Raw genomic sequence first — 20,980 nt, forward strand, 5'->3', positions numbered from 1 at the left:
AAAAAAAAAAAGAGTAAAATTGTCACACTGGTCAAACTTATTTTTCCATTTTATTTTCTAACTCAAAAGGTTTTTTATTTGCTTTTGTCAGCCCTGAGACTTGAACTCGGCCTTGGCACTGTTCCTTTTGCTCAAGGCTAGCACTCTACCACGTAAGCTACAGCTCCACTTCCAGCTTTTTCTGTGATTAATTGATAATAAAGAGTCTCACAGACTTTCTTGCCCAAGATGCTGGTGAACTGTGATCTTCATATCTCAGCCTCTAAGTAGCTAGGATTACAGGTGTAAACAACTGGCTGTTAAGGAAGTTTTAAATGCAAAGCCTAAGAAAGAGGCCAGTCCGGTAATGAAAATTCATTACACACTTCCTTACGTGAGTTTAGATATATAAGACAGACATTCAGAACACAGTAATTCACTTAGACCACTGCTTTTTGTTTTTGTTGGTGGCAGTCCTGAGGATTGAATTCAGGGCCTGAGCACTGTCCCTTAGCTTCTTTTTTGCAAGGCTGGCATGCTAGCACTTAAGCTACCACTAACAGCTCTTCCTGAGTAGCTTATTAAAGAGTTTCAGTGGCTGGGAAGGTGGCTCAGTGGTAGAGTGCTTGTCTTGCATGCATGAGGCCCTGAGTTCGATTCCTCAACACCACATAAGCAAAAAGAAAAAAGCCGGAAGTGGCACTGTGGCTCAAGTGGTAGAGTGCTAGCCTTGAGCTGAAGAGCTGAGGGACAGCACCCAGGCCCAGAGTTCAGGCCCCACGACCGACAAAAAAATAGAAAAGAAAAAGTTTCATAGGCATTCTTGACCATGCTGGCTTTGAATCAAGATCTTCAGATCTCAGATTCCTGAGTAGCTAGGATTACAGGCATGTGCCTCCAGAGCCCAATTCCATGGCTTTTTCTTTTTTTTTAAAACTCTGAAATTTTTTTTTTTATTATAAAGATACTATACAGAGGGTTATAGTTACATGAGTGAGGTAATGAGTACACTCCATGGTTTTTATAACAGGTTAACCCCCTCAACAAATAGCCAACATCTACAGAGAGAAAACTATGCCACATCTACTTGTAATAATTTCAACTTACCCTGAAATTCTGGTAGCCATATCCAACAAAATGCTTCTCCACTCTAACTGCTCAAATCTCCAAATCCGTGCTGTTCCATCTCTGCTACCACTCAGGAAGCTTAAAATATTAAGAAAAAGATAAGTCTACTCACATACTTGTCAACACAGGCTATAATTAATATCACCAGGACTGGGAGGAGCTCTGTGGTACATTGTTTGCCTAACTAGCACAGGCGCTGAGTTCAAACCCCAGTACTATAACCATCAGAATAAAATGACATACTGCAGAATATTATCACAACAACTGTAGACAGAGACTTGTGTGTGTGTGTTAGTCCTGGGTTTTGATGATGTTCTTGAGATTTTTTGCTTGAAGCTAGCACTCTACCACTTAAGATACAGCTCTACTTCCATCCAACTTTTTTGGTAGTTAACTGGAGGTAAATGTCTCATGGACTTTCCTGCTGGGCTGCCTTTAAACTGTAATCCTCAATCTGAGCCTACTGAGTAGTCAGGATTACAGGCATGAGCCACAGGCACCTAGCTGGAAAAAGATTATTAGCATGTGTATTTGTGGTATTTCCATACATGTATACAACATATCCCAATCAAACCCATCTCCTTTTCACATTTCCATTCCTTCCTCCTTTGTTAAAAAATCACTTCCTTAGCGGGGCGCCAGTGGCTCACACCTATAATCCTAGCTACTCAGGAGGCTGAGATCCGAGGATTGCGGTTCAAAGCCAGTCCAGGCAGCAAAGACCTTGAGACTCCTATCTCCAATAAACCACTAGAAAACCGAAAGTGGCGCTGTAGCTCAAGCGGTAGAGCGCTTGCCTCGAGCTGAAGAGCTGAGGAACAGTGTCCAGGCCCAGAGAATTCAAGCCCCACAACTGACAAAAAAAAAAATCACTTCCTTAGGCTGGGAATGTGGCTTAGTGGTAGAGTGCTTGCCTAGCATGCATGAAGCCCTGGGTTCCATTCCTCAGTATCACATAAACAGAAAAAAGCCAGAATTGGCACTGTGGCTCAAGTAGTAGAGTGCTAGCATTGAGCACAGAGAAGCGCAGGGGACAGTGCCCAGACCCTGATTTCAATCCCTAAGACTGAGGAAAAAAAGAAATACACACACACACACAACTACTGTACCCTATGAACATATACTATTATTATCTGTCAATTAAAAACAAAAAAGGGCGAAAGCAAACTGATGTATTAATTTCACTAGTGTGTACTGTATCCTATTTCCTTGTAAACATACAAACACCAAAATACACACTTACCGGTCACCATTATTACAAAATTGTATACTATCCACTTTATCCTAAAGGGGAAAAAAAACAAAATGCAAGAAAATGGTTATCTACATAGATTACAAATTCAACTTAAAATATGAGTGTTAGAAGTAACTGATTTAACAAAAGATTTACAGCTGTTCTACATGCATTGTGCCTTTAAATGCAATGGCAATTAGGTATCTAACAAGACTACTAAAACATTCTAGAAAGGAAAAGGAGTAATATGTGAACAATGATAAAATATTAACTTTGAAGAAATTCAAAGCGTTATCACTTTGATTACTTATAGGCAAAAAAATCTTTTCTTTTAAAGTGTCTTGGGTCTGTGTATCAAATAGCTTCTGAATACAACTGTCTTCCTTAGAACTTTCTAGAGAAAAAGATGAGCAGATCCTGACCTATATCGTAGAATACTACTACTACTGCTTATTGCTAGGTCATAGACAACTGGAAACAAACCCAGTTGAACCAATGTTATAATCAGGTTTTTCAGTGAATAACCACTGTAAAATCAGACTATTCTCAACCTGTTACTCTGAGTGGCAATGACAACCCATCATTTAAAGCATATCTATGTGCTTGTCCAGAAAAGAATTAAAAAATCCATCTCGTACATTTTCATTTTTATAAATATGAAATAAAATTAAAAGCCAGGCCCTAGTGGCTCATGCTTATAGTTGTAACTGTTCAGGATGCTGAGATTTGAGAATCACAGTTTGAAGCCAGCCCAGGCAGAAAAATCTCTGTGAGACTCTTATCACCAATTAACCACTTAAAAACCAGAAGTGGTGCTGTGGCTCAAGTGGTGCCTTGAGCAAAAGAGCTAAGGGACAGCACTTAGGCCTTGAGTTCAGGCCCCATGACTAAATTAAATAAATAAATAATGCTACCACTTTGAGCCACAACTCTACTTCCGGTTTTTGAGTGGTTAATTGAAGATTAGTGTTTCTTGGGGATATTATGCCCCAGCTGGTTTTAAACCACAATCCTCAGATCTCAGCCTCCTGTGTAGCTAGGATTACAGGCGTGAGCCACCAGCGCCTGGCTTCAAAATTTTAATTAAAATTTCAATTGCTGAATATGCTTCAGTGAAAATGAGAATACCACCACAATCAGGGCTGGGATATAGCTTAGTGTTACAGTGGCCAGCATGCCTGAGAGTTGGGTTCAATCTTCATTACAGTGAGAAAAAATGAGATTCAGAATGAATGATTCATCTTAGAAATGCAACTATGACTTAATACTATAAATCTAACAAAATAGCCACAAATAACTTTAAAATAAGCCAGACATGGTAGTACATGCCTTTAAACCCATTATTCAGAAGGTTGAGTCAGGAGGATCTCAAGTTCCTGGTAAGTCTGTAGTACCTAAGAAGATCTGGTCTCAAAATATTAACAAGCTGGGCTCTGGAGGCTCACACCTATAATCCTAGCTACTGATCTGAGCTAGGCTACTGATCCTAGCTGAGATCTCAGGATATTGGTTCAAAGCCAGCCTGGGCAGAAAAGACTGAGACTATTGTCTCCAATTAACTACCAGAAAACTGGAAGTGGTGCTGTGACTCAAATGGTAGAGCCCTGGCCTTGAGCTGGCCTAGAGCTGAAGGACAGAGCCCAGGCCCAGAGTTCAAGCCCCACCACTGACAAAAAAAAAAAAAACATTAAAATTCATTTGCAAAGTAGAAAGTGAGCTAAAATAAATCAGAATGATAATCTTAGCAATAATACAACTACTAGCAATTAATCTACAGAATTTTAAAATATGAATGCTTACAGTATGGCTTTCAAGTTCTGCGATTTTTTCAGGTGCTTCAAAACCCAAAAAATACATTCTGATAACATGATCAGTACTACCTGTAGCCAAAAACATACCACCTGAAATAAAAATATTAAGGTTTAAACATTCAGATTGTAACAAGTATTTGAATCAGTTTCTTTACTGAAACACAGAAAAACTCGATTTATCTCAACAAATCCATTTTCTAGCTCATTATATAGATTCAGTTATACTTGTTGCTTTGTTAAGAAAGCAAATCCAAATGTTCAGTCTCATTCTATATAAATGAAGTAAAGCGAATCCAAATGTTCAGTCTCATTCTATATAAATGAAGTAAAGTGTCCATTTAACTGCCAGAGTTTTAAAATAACAGGAAAAGGGAGATTCTGGTTTCCAAACGTTTATATCTTGCTTTGGAATACACAGCTTACCAGCATTTCAGATTCTCCTTCCGTTAAAAAGAACACCACAAAAGTTTGCTGTACAAGAAAAGAAAAATGGTGCCAGGGGCCAGTGGCTCACATCTATAATCCCAGCTATGTGGTTCAAAGCAAGCAGAGGAAGAGAAGTCCGTAAGACTCCTATCTCCAGTTAAATACTAAAAAGCTGCAGTAGAGATGTGACTCAATGGGTAGAGTACCAACCTTGTGAGAAAAAGGAAAAACACCCAAGCCCTGAGTCCAAGCCCCAGTACCGGCACAAAAATAAATAAATAAGAAAAACAAGTAATGTCACCAAAGTTGGTATGGAAAACAAATTTAAATGTACAAAAATAAGTAGACTTAAAACCACAGAGAATATTCCACACAGGACTGCGACAGAGGAGATTATGTGAACACCTTGAGCTTCAGTTTTACCATTGCCACTGACTGACTACTTCTAGAAATCAGAGGAAATCTGAATAAGGTACAAGACAAGAAAAAGGCTAATTCATATTAAGTCTAATAAAGTGAAGATTTGAAGCCATTTATCATCTTTCTGATAAAGGTTCTTAGCAGTAATATGGTTATTTAATAAATGCTAAAATAAAGTTAAGAAATAAAGTTACCTTACCAACACTAAAAGAAGAACAAAGCATTTGAACACCTGGCCTAGGCTTTTCAGTGAACTTCAAGGGACGTGGACTTTAAAAGAAGAACATGTTTTGAAATCCGTTAGTTTAACACATTAACACACTTACATTATGGTTTCAATCTAGCATATTTAAACACTATAAGCTTATTCCCCTAATACCCCACCGCACACACAGTTCTACCTATGCCATAACATCTGCACGAACTTTGAGCATGAAGTCTAATCGCAACCCTCATGCAAATGCAAAGCCATTTCTGAAGCAAGGTGAATAAAACACAGGGGCCAAGAGGACCCACTGGCAAGACTATCAAGCAGGGAATACACATCCTGTACCCTGTACCAGGGTACATCACTGAGAGCCAAACTTTTCCTAGTCACACTTCTAAAAAAAAAAGGGGGGGCCCCATAGGCCACAGATACTGCACAGATATTGCTCAGCTATAGAGCATTTATCTACCATGCATGGAGCCCAAGGTTCAATTCCCAGCAAGGCAAAATAATAAAACTTTGTTTCACACAGTGGTAAAAAAAAATCTCTAATCCTAGCTACTCATGACACTGTGGTGATATGACTCTGAAGTTCAAGGCCAGTGGAAGCAATATAGTGAGAACCCACTGCAAGAATGAAATAAAGACAGGAATGGGAGATAAATTTTATCTAACCAAAGTATCTAAAGTATCAACATATCAATTGTTAGTATAATTTTAATGGTACTTTATTCTTTAATACATAACAAATCTTTCACACCTTCTAGCACGAATTTGATAACACTGTTTTCATCAAAAATACATGATTGGGGGTATGACTCAAGTAAGAGGCAGAGTACCTGCCTAGCAAATATGAAGCCCTGCGTTCAAATTCCTACACTGCAAACGAATATATACTTGACCTAGCAAGACATACTGACTCGCTACTCAGGGAAGCAAAGATTAGGAGGATCATTATTCAAGGCCAACCCAGGCAAAAAGTTACCAATGTCCTTATCTCAATGATCAGGATGTGGTAGTATGTATCTGTGGGTCCCACTAAGTAGGAACTTGTAGGTAAGAAGATCATGGTCCAAGATGTGCCCAGGTCAAAAATGTGAGACTTCCAGGCACCGGTGGCTCACACCTGTAATCTTAGCAGCTCAGGAAGCTGAGATCTGAGGATCAAGGTTCAAAGCCAGCCTAGGCAAGAAAGTCCATGAGACTCTTATCTCCAATTAACCACCAGAAAACCAGATGTGGCACTGTGGCTCAAGTGGTAGAGTGCTTGCCTTGAGCTGAAGTGCTCAGGGACAGTGCCCAGGCAGGCCCAGAGTTCAAGCCCCATGACTGACCAAAAAAAAAAAACAATGTGAGACCCTACCTGACAAATAACCAAAGGAAGAACTGGCTTCATGGCTCAAGTGGACATTGCCTATCAAACACAAGGTCCTGAGTTCAAAACCTCAGGGGCACCTGGGACTGGAAATACAGTTCAGACAAAAAAGGCTGGCTGAGCATGCACAGGGCTCTGGAGAGATCTCCACTACCATAAAAAAAAAAAAAGAAACAATTGAAATATAATAGCTCAAAAATCCATGGACTCTAATTGTTTAAACCATACTTAGACAAGTTTTCTAACAAGTGGCCCAAGTATCAACTTTTAAATCTAACTAAACATACTTCAGTTCCTGCATGTGAAGGGCTAAGCAGTCACTAGACTGATCTATAACCCAGCAGTGGTCTCCAAGTGTCACTGTGGCAGCTCTCATTACGTATCTAACTGTATATTTCTAACTTAAATGGTTAACATATATTATTTCACTTTGCTTACATACAAATGTAATCACCAAGAGACAAAGTTGTGCTTATCTTATTTCCAACTCTCTAAATAAGTGCAGAAACATAAAGGTTCATGTAACACCTCTGTTGTAAGACAGTGAAAGTTCAGAGTAAAAAGACCACCACAATTCATCATCGCCCTTTGTAATCAAATTCAATTGCACTGAAAAGGATTTATTAAATAAATTCACTTACTTGAATTTTAGGGATTCTAAATCCCACTGCCAAAAACAAACTGTTCCATCAGCACCAGTGGAAACCATGTATCTTTGGGAGCCTTTGGCCATAGGGCTAAACTAAAAATCAGTAATATAAATACATAATTCAGTTACTAGGAGTTTCTACTCAAGTTACACACTTAACTATTTTCCAAAGTTAACTTCAACTGACATGCTAAGGCAATAAAACACAAATATATAGTTAATATTTTATTTAAAAAAATCTAACAATTAACTTACACATAATGTGACCAATGAAAGACAAAACTAAAAAAAAAAAAAAAAACCTTCACTGTGAATAACAAGATGTATACAAAACATGCAAGTCCCTCATATAAAACCAGGTGCCAGTGGCTCACATCTATAATCCTAGCTATTCAAGAAGCTGGGTGCTGAAGAATTGCAGTATGTAGCCAGGTCAGGCAGCAAAATCTAAGAGACTTAGCTCCAACAGACAAAAACGTGGAGCTGGAAGTATGACTCAAGTAGTGAAGCAGCAGCCATGAGCAAACAAGCCTAGAGTGTGAGGCTTTGAGTTCAAGCACCATTACCAGAAAAAAAAAGTAAAGCCAGTAACTACAACAATGGACTCCAGTGATAAAGAACAGGAAAAATGTTCAAATACAAGCTCAATAAAAAAAAAAAAGAGTAATGAAACAAAGGACTTTATGTACAAGCAGAAATTCACACAAGAATCAAACTACTAGAGAATTCAAACAGCCAAATGAAATGAAGAAGACAATCCAGAATACAAAAGAGAAACTCAATGAAAGTACAGAAATCTTGAAAAACAAACTGAACTCCTGTAAATGAAGAAAACTCAATCCAAAGTCTAGCTTATAGAACAGAACAAACTGAAAATAAGGTATAAAGAATTAAAGGAGCTGGGTGTCAGTAATCCTAGATACTCAGGAGGCTGAGATCTGAGTATTATGGTTCAAAGCCAGCCCGGGCAGGAAAGTCTGTGAGATTCTTATCTCTAATAAACCACTCAGAAAACCGTGGCGCTGTGGCTCAAGTGGTAGAGAGCTAGCCTTGAGCCGAAGAGCTGAGGGGCAGCGTCCAGGCCCAGAGTTCAGGCCACACAACCGAAAGAAAAAAAAAAATTACATGTGGCTCAGTAGTACAGTGCTTGCCTTGACCCAGAGTTCAAGACCCACAACGGACAAAAAAAAAAAGGGCCAAGCACTGGTACCTCATACCTGTAATCCTAGCTGATCCTAGCATCTCAGGATGCTGAGATCTGAGGATCGAGGTTCAAAGCCAGCCTGGGCAGGAGTATCCCTGAGACTCTTATCTCCAATAAACCACTAGAAAACCGGAAGTGGCGCTGTGGCTCAAGGGGTAGAGCACTTGCCTTGAGCTGAAGAGCACAGGGACAGCGCCCAAGTTCAAGCCCCATGACCAACAAAAAAAAAAAAGTAATTAAAGATGGGGCTGAGAGGGTGGCTTAGTGGTAGAGTGCTTGCCTTGCATGCATGAGGCCCTGGGTTCGATTCCTCAGCACCACATAAGCAGAAAAAGCCAAAGTGGTGCTGTGGTTCAAGTGGTAGAGCACTAGCCTTGAGCTGAAGAAATTGGATCAAATAATCAAAAATGTTGAAACAGACTAAAAAAATATGAATTAAAGTTACAAGGCCATTCATACTCCATCAAAATACCAAACCTCCAATCACAGATATACGAAGAAATACAAACTGAAGGCACTGAGAAACTATTTAATAAAACAATAGCAGAAAACTTCTCCAACCTCAATAAAAGCAGCTTACAGACACCGAACAGCCAAGATCCAGAAGAATACTGAAAGCTACAAAGTAGAGGCAGGTGACACTTAACGGCAGATTTCTCAACACAAAGTCTAAATTCGAGGCTGGGAAGTGGCTCGGTGATAAGAGTGCTTGCCTTGCATGCATAAAGCCCTGGGTTCAATTCCTAAGCACCATATAAGAAGAAAAAGCTAGAAGTGGTGCTGTGGCCCAAATGGTAGAGCATTAGCCTTGAGCTGAAGAGCTGAGGGACAGTACTCAGGGCCCAGAGTTCAGGCCCCAAGACAGACAAAACAAACAAACGAAGTCTAAATTCAAGGAGGTAATAGAAGGACATAACTCAAGCTCTAAAAGAAAACAACTGACATAGGTGCCAGTGACTTACGCCTGTAACTACTCTGGAGGCTGAGACCTGAAGATCATGGTTCAAAGCCAGCCTGGGTAGGAGAGTCCATGAGACTCTTATCTCCAATTAGCCACCAGAAAACTCGAAGTGGTGCTGCAGCTCAAAGTGCTAGCATGTTAGCTTTGAGTAAAAAAGCTCAGGGACAGTGTCCAGGCCCTGAGTTCAAACCCACAATTGACAAAAAAAAAAAAAAAAGTAAAACTCAAGAAGTTTCAGTGGCTCAGGCCTGAAATATTAGCTACTCAGGAAACTAAGATCTGAGGATTATAGTTCACAGCCAGCACAGGCAGGAAAGTCCTTGATACTCTTATGTCCAATTAACCATCAGAAAACCATAAGTGGTGCTGTGGCTCAAGTGGTAGAGCACTAGCCTTGAGGTGAAGAGCTCAAAGACAGTGCCCAGGCCCAGAGTTCAAGCCCCACAACTGACATAAATATGTAAATAAATGCTGCAGGTATCATAATACCAGATGTCAAATTATACTATATAGCCACAGTAATAAAAACAGAATGGTACTGGCACAAAAAGACACAAAAACCAATGACTAAACAGAAGACCCAGGAAGTGGTGCTGTGGCTCACATGGTAGAGCACTCACCTTGAACGGAAGAACTGAGGGACAGCGCCTAGGCCCAGAGTTCAAACCCCATGACCAACAAAAAAAAAAAAAAAAAAAGAAAAGAAAGAGAATTGTACGCAAATAGAAGACCCAAAAAATAAAACTACATCCATCTCATTTTGGACAAAAATGCCAAAACATACACTGGAAAGCAACAGCAACAAATGATGCTGGAAAGACTAGTTATCTACATACAGGAGCCCTGTCCCCCTATTAAAGGCACAGGTAATTATTTTCTGAATATGATTCCACTTGCAAAAAGCAAGAACAAACAAACCATATCAAATTACTAATTGGGGTTCAGTGGCTCATCCTCTAATCCTAGCCACTCAGGAGGCTGAGATCTGAGAATCCCAATATGAAGCCAAGCCACGCCAAAAAAAAAAAAAACCTCTGTGAGACTCTTCTCCAACGAACTACCAAAAATCTAGAAGTAGAGTTGTGGCTCAAGTGGTAGACAGTCAACCATGAGAGAAAAAGCTAAGAGACAGTACACGGGCACTGAGTCCAAGCCTCAAGACCAGCACAAAAAATAAAAATAAAAGGCTACGCATCACCTTTGAAGACTTTGGAGCTCTACTACATGAGGTCCTATGTTAGTCCTGCATGATTTGTGTAAAATATCAATGATCACATATTCTCATAATTACCTCAGTTTCAAAACCAGCGTGTAATTACTACACATTTTGCTATTCCTCAGCTCCAAAGATCGAGTTTTAAAGGAAAAGGCAAGAGCACGCAGATGTGTCCGCGTGGCTCACTGACCTGTAAAGACGTGATTGATCCCGTGTGTCCTTGCAGCACAGCCACTGGGGCACAGGTCCTCAAGCACCACACTCGAATGATCTTATCACAGCTCCCTGCAGCAATCATGGTGTTCTCATAGTTTACGGCCATATCTGAAATTTCTGCAGAATGACCTCTTAATGTGGACAGCAGGCGGCCATTATGTGTTGACCAAATCTTTACCAAACAGTCATCCGAACCCTGAGAGAAAATACACCAAATGTAAGTATTAGACTAGTAAGTCTAGTAAAAATACTTTAAAAAGTGCCTTTTTACATTACCCAAATTAAGTAACTATAACTCTTCCTCTACTTCCAACAACAGTGTCTAAACTGATCCTCAGTCAGCACACATGTATAATATGCATAATAGAATACTTTTCTTCAAAATATACATAAAGATACAGTAACAGTACCATTTCTAGGGATCAAAGCACCTTATCAATGCTATTTTTCCTGAAAATTCTCTATCAAGTAATATATCTAACTGAAGATTCCTGCTCACATATATAATCATGTCTGAACTAATTCATATTGGTATAACTTAGGAGGCTAAATAATATGTATACAAGTACAGATCTAAATTTCCTAGCCTGGAAAACAAGACTAAGTGTCAATCCAGAAAGAATGAAAAAGTAGTAGGAAAATACCACCAATTCAAATTACCCAGTGACAGTGTCACAAATTACAATACAAACCAGCACTCATCATGCAACATTGTGTATGCTCTGAATCACAACTACAAGCTTTTCATTCATTTAACTGTCCCCTTAAAAATACTGGAAAGAGCCAGGCGCCAGTGGCTCATACCTCTAATCCTAGCTACTCAGGAGGCTGAGATCTGAGGATCTCTGTTCAAAGCCAGCCCAGGCAGCAAAATCCGTGAGACTCTTATCTCCAATAAACCACTAGTAAACCAGAGTAGCACTGTGGCTCAAGAGGAAGAGGGATAGCCTTAAGCTGAAGAGCTCAAGGACAGCACCCAGGCTGAGTTCAAGCCCCACAACTGACAAAAAAAAAAATAGAATACTAAAAATGGATCCAGGTGCTAGTGGCTCACATTTGTAATCCTGATTACTTAAAAGGCTGAGATCGGCTGATCAGTTTGGAGCCGACCAGGGCAGGAAAGACCATGAGACTCTTATCTACAACCAAGCATCAAGAAAGCCAGAAGTGGAGCTGTGTTCAAGTGATACAGCATTAGCCTTGAGCAGAAAAGCTCAAGGATAGCACCCAGGTCCTACGTTCGAGCCCCCCAAAAAAATAATTTTTAAAAATTCAGGAAATTTTATTTTTATACAGTTTTCTAATAACTGGGACACTAGAACCAGTAAACACTATTTTCACTGATCAGATTAATCAATGAGCATAATTATCACTAATGGTTTCAGTTTTAGAAAGTTTTTATTGTTGAATTTTTTAATATAGCACTTATTTAGCTTACAATATAATTCATTAAGTCTACAAAAAGCTAAAAAGAAAATTTTACTTATATATGTTTTCAAGTACCCTTAACGCTCATGCTAAAGAACTACTGCTCTAGAAAGTCTCTTAAACAGCCCAATTATGACTATGTTACTTAGTCACCTGAAATACTTAATCAAAGTACAAATTCAGGACCCCCAACACCAGATGTATTTAGTCAAAATCATGCTTGATAAAATTTCCTAGTGAAGAGTGGAGAATTCTCTGCCAACAGCCATTTTTACGTGTAGATCATCACTGGAGGGCCATACAAAATGATCAATTCAGGCAGAGGGCTGTGAGCAGTAGACAAGAAGCAGCAGAGGAGTTGTATGTCTGTCCTGCATTTATAAATGATTCTGAAGCTGAAAAAGGCTGGCTGTTCCCAGCCCTACCCTAGGTGATCCTGAAGCACACTTAAGTACCTAAGGGGCACCACATTGAGGTCAAAATGTTAACTCACTGTAAAGATTCTATGTCCTGTCCTATCAAATGCTACACAGTAAACAGCAGACAGATGTCCAAGAATCCTCCTGTGCATTTTTATATGCTGATACAGAGTTCCTGGAAATGCTGTGCTAAAAGTGGAGCACCCTGTGAGTTGTTTTCCTCGATGGATCTCCACTAGGAAATAAAAACAATGAGAACAGTTAAGGGGAGTTATGGAAAACACTAAGAAAAATTCCAAAACAATTTCTAGAAGATTATAAAATATATCTGAGAAATCCTAGGGAAAGTTTCTTGCCAATTCTAGCCTACTAGAAGTACTAAGATTTCTTATCAAAACACAACTGCTTTCCTTAATTTCTAATTTTGTTAAGGAAACCATTTAAAATATGACACTTACTACTAAACAACAACACTACCGAGTACTTCCTTTCCAACTCTAAGACCACATTTGTAAATTCTGTCAACAACTTAAAAGCACAGTTTCGGAGGTCTCAAAGGCCAAGTCACTTACCAAGATTTGGCGGGGAACCATAATGCACCGGCATTTCGGGAGGCCTTCCTCTGTGAAGAGCAGCAAAGGCAGAGCCCTTCCAGACTGTGTGCCTGCAGTCTTTAAAACGAATTTTAGATACACATAAAACCTTGAAAGTTAACCCCCAGAAAGATTTTATAGAATACTTACGTATATTGTAATAAACTGTTTTATTCAAAGTTTTACCAGCTAATATACTTTTAACAGAAAAGCCCTGGATGTTTATTAGACTATTTCTGAAGGAAAAAGAAAACTGAAGACATCTCAGATACAGCAGCAACAACAACTAACATTTGAATAGCACTTTACAATTCACAAAGTGCTTTCCACATACAGTATCTCATTGAGTCCTCACAACAACCCTGTGAGGTAGGTATTTTCACCAAAAGTACAAGTGAGGTAACTGAGGCTCAAAGGTTCCAGGACCTTTAAAAAGATCCAATGCAAATGACTACTAAAGATGGGCCGGCCAGAAGACCAGGTCTTTTCTTCAAGTCCCATTGAATGCCATGTGTTTATATTTCAATGCAGAATTATACCATCCAATATGAAGATGAGCACCCTTAATCACAACTGATCCAACGTTTGAGAAATAAAAACTTTTATAAAGAATGTATTCTTATATATAAAGATCCTTGACTTAATTTGTTTAGTTTTGAAATTAATTTGGACAATACTAACCATGACTTTTATCTCCTTAGAAAGTATTGGAAACTTGTTTTAGAATCACAGATACTCTTTTCCAGAAGAACACACGGATAGAGACCTGAGAGTCTGAACACTAATTTGAAAGCCCCATCCTTCCTTGAACTACAAGAAATGCACCAAGGCGAAAATGCCTGGCCCCTCTTTAGGAGCTAGTAGCAAAACACAGGTCATGAACAGACCTCATGTCCATGCTGTGCTAGACATTAAAATTAGCTTTTTCACAACTGAGAGAGAAAGGGAGGGAAGGCATCAAACTAACCCTCCACTGAGCCTCGGGTGCCCCAAACTAACAGGCATGTTAGGTTTTACATGAACGGATTCATCACCACTATTGTGACCAAAGAGTAGTGATAAGGCATCCTCTCACCGCACTGGTACAAAACAAATACAGAAATATGGCCTACCCTATGACACCTGGCTAGAGTTTCTTCTAAGGCCTGCCAGTTAGTTCTAAAGCAGTGCTCATCACAAAACAACATTGAGCTTGACACAAAGAAAAACAAAGCAAAACAGGCTGCCCAAGCAACTACTATATAACAACCTCCAGTAGGATAATTACACTGTAAGGACGCAGAAAAGGAAGGATAGGAAGTTTCCTGATTGAAGCCCCAGTGCAGCACAGTTACAGAGCACTGAGAACTCAAGCTGACAAACCAGTCTGGCATGGAACCAAGAGGGAGGGTTGTTCTTTCTGGTCAAACTTAATACTGGTGGTGCATATAGAGGTAGCATCACAGTAACATAGCTCTTAACAAAAAAAAAAAAAAAAAAGAAAAAAAATCACCTGGTAAACTTGAAGTATGCTACAGATCAGAAGAACCAACAATCTTGCCCATTAGCAATTTAGCCACATGTATACATAGATCATATCACATACACATACTTAGTCTAGGTCATTTATACCACGCTAACAAGAAAAGTATAGCAATTCCAAACATTTTGCTAACACATAACTTTGCAAAAAATTAAATCAGTGGCAAAAAAAAGGGACCATGCAAGTTTACATTTTTTGTGCTACTTTCAAACTGCTACTAACTTTAGAAAGTACTTTCTCTTATAACAAAGGGCTTTTGGAATCTAAATACCAAAGGAAATACTTCTAGCATTTAAAGAGTTTATTAGACACATACAATTACATTCCATGAGATTATGAGTAAGCTACAAAATAGAAAATTAAAACTCACATGGATAAAACCTCAAACACATCTCAGAATAAATTGAAGCTTTTTAGCTTAACATCTATTTCTTTATCAATTTTTAAATGCAGAAGGACCCATTAAACACTTACGCAATAAAATTCATTGTTCTATGCTAAATGCGGAGAGTTTTATAGTCCACAGCATGATTTATAGTTACATTAACACCTTTCTTCCACAATGCTTACATTACTTCACAATTAGAGTAAGAATTCTTAAGCTACTAATACATAGCAGAACACTTCTTCAAATTAAGGTACCTTTTGCTGTACGTAGCAAAGACTGCCTTCCTGCACCAAGTAAAGAAGTGACTCTTGAAATACTGGGCGGGATTTCTTTATCCAACATAGGACCGATGCGCTGGCAGATTTGCAACAGATGATCAGGAGCCACATGTTTATTGGACAAGACCTGGTTAGAGAGTTATGTTTTAATAACAGTGTCATTTGCAGCCATATGAAAAACCATTAACTCATTCAGGGATAAGTCTGATAAAACATGTAATACTGAAAATTACAAACTATTTCAAATAACTTAAATATAAATTAGTCTATGGATTCAATCTCTTTTCAATCAAATCCAGAAGGAGGCTTGAGATCTGAGTAAGGATCACAGTTTGAAAAGGATTAGAGGTTTGAGACTCTATCTCCAATTAACCAACAAAAAGCCAGAAGTTGAGCTGCAGTTCAAGTGCTAGAGCACTGTAACTGTCAGCCCAACATGAAAGACACATAGCATCCCTGGCTCCCTCCACCCACTAATGTCTGAAGGAGTGCTTGTCAGTGCACTGGGATACAAGCAATACTCTGTGTTTACAAACTCTGATAAAGTATAATGAGCTGAAGACAACTAAAGAATTCATAATAAAACTAAGCTTGGGCTGGGAATGTAGCTTAGTGGTAGAGTACTTGCCTAGCAAGCATGAAGCCCTGCGTTCCATTCCTCAGTACCACATGAACAGAAAAAGCTGGAAGTAGCACGGTGGCTCAAGTTGTAGAGTACTAGTCTTGAGCACAGAGAGGCTCTGGGACAGTGCCCAAACCCTGAGTTCAAGCCCCAGAAATGGCAAAAAATAAGACAAAAAATAAAAATAAGGTTCTAGGTACTGTATTGTCCTTTACCTTTTTCACTCAAGGCTAGTGCTCACTTAAACCATAGTTCTATTTTTGATGGTTAATTAGAGATACAAATCCTATGGACTTTTCTGCCCAGGCTGGCTTCAAACTAAGATCCTCAGAGTTCAGCCTCCTAAGTAGCTAGGATTACAGGTATGCCATCAGTACGGATTAAAAGGACACAGGCTGGGAATGTGACTTAGTGATAGAGTGCTTGCCTAGTATGCATGAAGCCCTGGGTTTGATTCCTCTGTACCACATGAACGGAAAAAGTTGGAAGTGGCGCTGGGGCTCAATTAGTTGAGTGCTAGCCTTGAGCAGAAAGAAGCTCAGGGACAGTGCCCAATCCCTGAGTTCAAGCCCCAGGACTGGCAAACAAAAAAGTTTAAAGGACAAAATGCACTGTGCAATTGCTGTGCTTGGATCAATATGAAGCAAGGAAAACTTTTAATCCCTTAGATACAATGCAGTGACTGGGTAAGCCATGGAAACTACTCTCTTTCAAAGGGAACGCAACTAAGGCCAAGAAACTCATGGCTCACCTCTACCACCAGTGTTAAGCATTGAGCTGTTACAGGCGCTGCTCTTAGATCAGTATCATTATTCACTCAACCCCAGCATGAGTGAAACAGGTTAAGACTCTACAAATGGACATAAAGTAAAAGGCATCTACATAATTATGCCTTCTATCAGGATTGTTACCAACAAATATTAGTAATTACTACTGCACATGTACTAGAAAACCACCTCTTTCCATGTCAATAGTACCTGTTGAGCTAGTTATCATTATCAACCCTGTTATACACGTAGAGAAATTAGGGTAGAGTATTTGGGGGGGTGGGTTGGTCATGGGGCCTGAACTCTGGGCCTGGGCACTGTCTCTCAGCTCTTCAGCTAAAGGCCACTTCGGGCTTCTGTTTATGTGGTGCTGAGGAATCGAACCCAGGGCCTCATGCATGCAAGGCAAGCACTTGGGGTAGAGTATTTGTTAAAGACTAAAAAACCAAGTAAAAAGGACAACAAAAATCAGGATTACAATGCAGCCAACACCAAAAGCCAAGCTTCTAATCTACACTGTGTCAAGTGCCTGGAAGTTATCAATACCTACAGAACCACCAATGTCTACAATCAATTACAAAGAAAATGCAGTTTCTGCAGGGCGCTGGTGGCTCACGCCTTTATCCTAGCTACTCAGGAGGCTGAGATCTGAGGATCACGGTTCAAAGCCAACCCGGGCAGGAAACCACCAGAAAACCACTATGGCTCAAGTGGTAGAGGGCTTGCCTTGAGCTGAAGAGCTCAGGGACAGCACCCAGGCCCAGAAAAAAAGACCCAGGACAGACAAAAGAAAATGCAGATTCCACAGAAGAAACAAGCTGCAGTAAAGATGAAGGGTCTTTAGAGTAACAGTGAAAATATAGAACAGTAGAAGAAAAAGTTAAGAAAGTTTGTTTTCACTGTAAAAAAGATAGGGAAACAAGAAGGATGAATGGATACAAGGTATGAGATTGCTTAGAACATCTTATAAACATGTAGAAATGTAACAATGAAATCTCCCTTTGTTTAACTAATGCAAAAACTAGTCATTGTTTGCTTAATCTTTTTGTCCTTTAAAATAAAGGGCTTTCCATTGGACCCTGGTAAAGTAAACTATGCAATTTGAGGGTGGAGACGGGAAGGAAGGAATGGGAGAGAATGAGAGAACAGATGACACCTTACCAAAGGAAATGTACTTATTACATATGTAAATGTAATCTTGCTGCATATCACCACTAATATAAGAAGTTAAAAATAAATGTCTCTTTTGTAATGACTTCAAAAAAATTTTTTTAAGAAGCTCAAACCAAGACGAATAGAGCTCTATCTGGCAAAGCACTCCAATCCAAGTCTTGGTTTGTTTTTGTTTTGTTGGTAATGAGGCCTGAACTCTGGGCCTTGGATGCTGTCCCTCAGCTCTTCAGCTCAAGGCTAGCTCTCTACCACTACGAGCCACAGCATCACTTCCGGCTTTTTCTGCTTACGTGGTGCTGAGGAATCGAACCCAGGGCCTCAGGCATGCAAGGCAAGTACTCTACCAGTGAGCCACCTTCCCAGCCCTCCAATCCAAGTCTTGGATTCCTTAATCTTACAGTGTTCAAGAAGGTCCAACTGTTCTCTGCTCAGGAAATTAATTCAGAATTCAGCAAAGTATACAAATAAGCAAAAATGGAGGAAAAAAAGAAACTGCAGACTTATGTTATATTTATTGTTACATTTATTCTGACAGTGGTTTTTCAGTTACTGAACTTTTATTTGATATGACAAAAAGAATTTGCAAAATAAATTCGCTATTTTTATAAAAGTGAAATACTAGCAAGGAATGATGTATACCTTTAAATTCAACTATTCCACAGGCAGAAGTAGGATTTGGGTCCAAGAGCAATCATAGCAAAAGCTGCTAACAGTGAAGAAAAGTACGGGAGATATGACAGAAGTCAGATAACCATGCCCCAAGCCCCAGACCCTGGGGGGGAGGGGGAGTTTACCTCACAGAGTTGACTAAGCTTATCAGATACTTGCTCACAAAAATTTAACTAAATGTGTAAGTGGTGTTAAATATTTTCAGATGAAGTTATTCTGCACACACACACACACACACACACACACACACAAAATCACTCAAGCCAGGCATCAGTGACCCATGCCTGCAATCCTATATAGGAGGCTCCATCTGAGACTGACGGTTAGGGGCAGGGGAGGAAAGTGTGACTCTTCTCACCAATTAACTACTCACTTCATAAAAAATAAAAAGCCAGAAATGGAGCTGTGGCTCAAAGTGGCAAAGCACTAGCACTAGCCTTGAGCCCCGAGCTCAGAGAGAGTTCCCAGGCCCTGAGTTCAAGCTCCAAGACTGTGTATGTATATACATACACACACAAAAACCTTACTCAAATTTAGGTGACAAAGAACAATGAGTAGATTGTTCTGATTAGAATATGTGAATGTTTTATATTCAACCATACCTTGGCATCTTGTACCTTGGTATAAAGTTAAAACAGGCTCTGATGAGTGATGGTTATAAGCAGGATGAGGAGAATCAAAAGGGAGAATATGGTCAGTATTGTACATATGTGAATAATCTCAAGTGGGAAGGGAGAAGGAGGTATGTCAAAGTGAAATCTCCCTTGTGTAACTAAAGCTAATAAAATTTAAAAAAGAAAAACTAAATGCCAATATAACTACATTGTAAAGACAATTTCTTTGGGGGAGAGGAAGGTGTTAAGGAAAACGCTGGCCTTTTATAAATCTAAATCATGTTAGTCAATCAAGAATCAACCTTGCTGGGTGCTGGTAGCTCAAGCCTGTAATTCTAGCAACACAGGATGCTGAGATCTGAGTATCATGGTTCAAAGTCAGCCTGGGCAGGAAAGCCTGTGAGACTCTTATCTCCAATTAATCACCAGAAAACCAAGAAAGTGGAGCTGTGGCTCAAAGTGGTAGAGCTTTAGCCTTGAGCACAAGGCTCAGGGAGAGCGCCCAAACCTTAAATTCAAGTTCCACAACCAAAATAAATAAAATAAAAATAAAATCTTAATCCCCAAAACCACACACAAAAAAAAGCTTAATAGTAGCCAGACATCTTGGTGCAAATTCTTAATTCCAGCATTCAGAAAGCTGTAGCAGAGCTACTCCATGTTCCAAGCCAACCTTCGGCTATATAGTAAGATCCTGTCTCCAAAAGGCTAATATTTCACTGAAGGTTTGCCTGTTTTAAAACCATTGGAAAATCCACTCCATAGGCTTCTTTTTTTCAACTGTTCTCTTCGTACAATATGATGAACATGGCCTGGCAACAAAAGAAATCCTTTGTTCCTTCTACTAAAATTGTCAAATATTGGTAGGCGCCAAGCAGCTCATGACTGTCATCCCATCTACTCAGAAGGCTGAGATCTGAGCATCTCGGTCTGAAGCCAGTCCGGACAGAAAAGTCTGTAAGACTCTAATTTCCAATTAAATATCAAAAAAATCCAAAAGTGGAGCTGTGACTGAAGTGGTAGAGCACTTGGCATTGAGCAAAAGCTACTCAGGAGAACACCCAGGCCCTGACTCCTGCCCAGTGGTGTTAACTGTGGGGGAAAAGAATTATAGAGGATGGCAAAAGAGATTCACAAGGTGTAAAGAACAAAGGTATTACTAGTCAAACAAAGACAACTAGTCCATTTAAAGCCCGCATTATACACTGCTAGGTCAAAGTGTAAAACTAATCAAAAATTAAATCTCGACACTCAACAAATATTGTACTATTCACAGCACAGATCCAATGACATATTCGGTATCTCGCTGCCGGAGAAAAACATAAAAAACAGAAGCCCAACTCGGGGAAAACACTAGTCCACCTTCACAGACTAATGACCCGTGTGCTCCTAGGAAACAAGTGGTCGGAAGGCGTGGGCGGGGCAGAAAGAGGAGGGCCAACCAGAGCTCGAGTTGCAAGTGCGGTCGAGAGAGAAAGCTATGAGAGCGCGCCGCGGAGTGGCTGACGGGCGTGCCCCGCCCCCTGGCGGGCGGCCGCACCTGGAGACCCACCCCCGTCCCACACGGGGGCGCCCCCACCTCCGCCCGGAGCCGCCGCCTCCCCCCCATTCCCCGGACTCTCTCCGGCCAAAACAAACCCCAAACGGGGCCTCGGGGGAGAGGGGCTGTCAGACCCGTCA

The 20,980-nt window shown here is 40.0% G+C and overlaps 1 protein-coding gene across 1 annotated transcript in view; it reads right to left on the bottom strand.

Annotated features, from left to right (window-relative positions):
• Positions 1 to 20,980, bottom strand: part of Brwd1 (bromodomain and WD repeat domain containing 1) — a 107,750-nt gene that overhangs the window by 76,585 nt on the left and 10,185 nt on the right. The window contains exons 2-10 of the mRNA XM_013027337.1: positions 15,432 to 15,582; positions 13,247 to 13,345; positions 12,749 to 12,909; positions 10,802 to 11,023; positions 7,223 to 7,323; positions 5,198 to 5,268; positions 4,142 to 4,242; positions 2,351 to 2,391; positions 1,087 to 1,185 (exon numbers count right to left, since the gene is read on the bottom strand). Coding sequence (XP_012882791.1) covers positions 1,087 to 1,185; positions 2,351 to 2,391; positions 4,142 to 4,242; positions 5,198 to 5,268; positions 7,223 to 7,323; positions 10,802 to 11,023; positions 12,749 to 12,909; positions 13,247 to 13,345; positions 15,432 to 15,582 — 1,046 coding nt within the window. The remainder of the gene's footprint in view (positions 1 to 1,086; positions 1,186 to 2,350; positions 2,392 to 4,141; positions 4,243 to 5,197; positions 5,269 to 7,222; positions 7,324 to 10,801; positions 11,024 to 12,748; positions 12,910 to 13,246; positions 13,346 to 15,431; positions 15,583 to 20,980) is intronic.

This window comes from Dipodomys ordii, unplaced genomic scaffold (assembly GCF_000151885.1).
Source record: "Dipodomys ordii isolate 6190 unplaced genomic scaffold, Dord_2.0 Scaffold103, whole genome shotgun sequence".
Lineage (NCBI taxonomy): Eukaryota > Metazoa > Chordata > Mammalia > Rodentia > Heteromyidae > Dipodomys > Dipodomys ordii.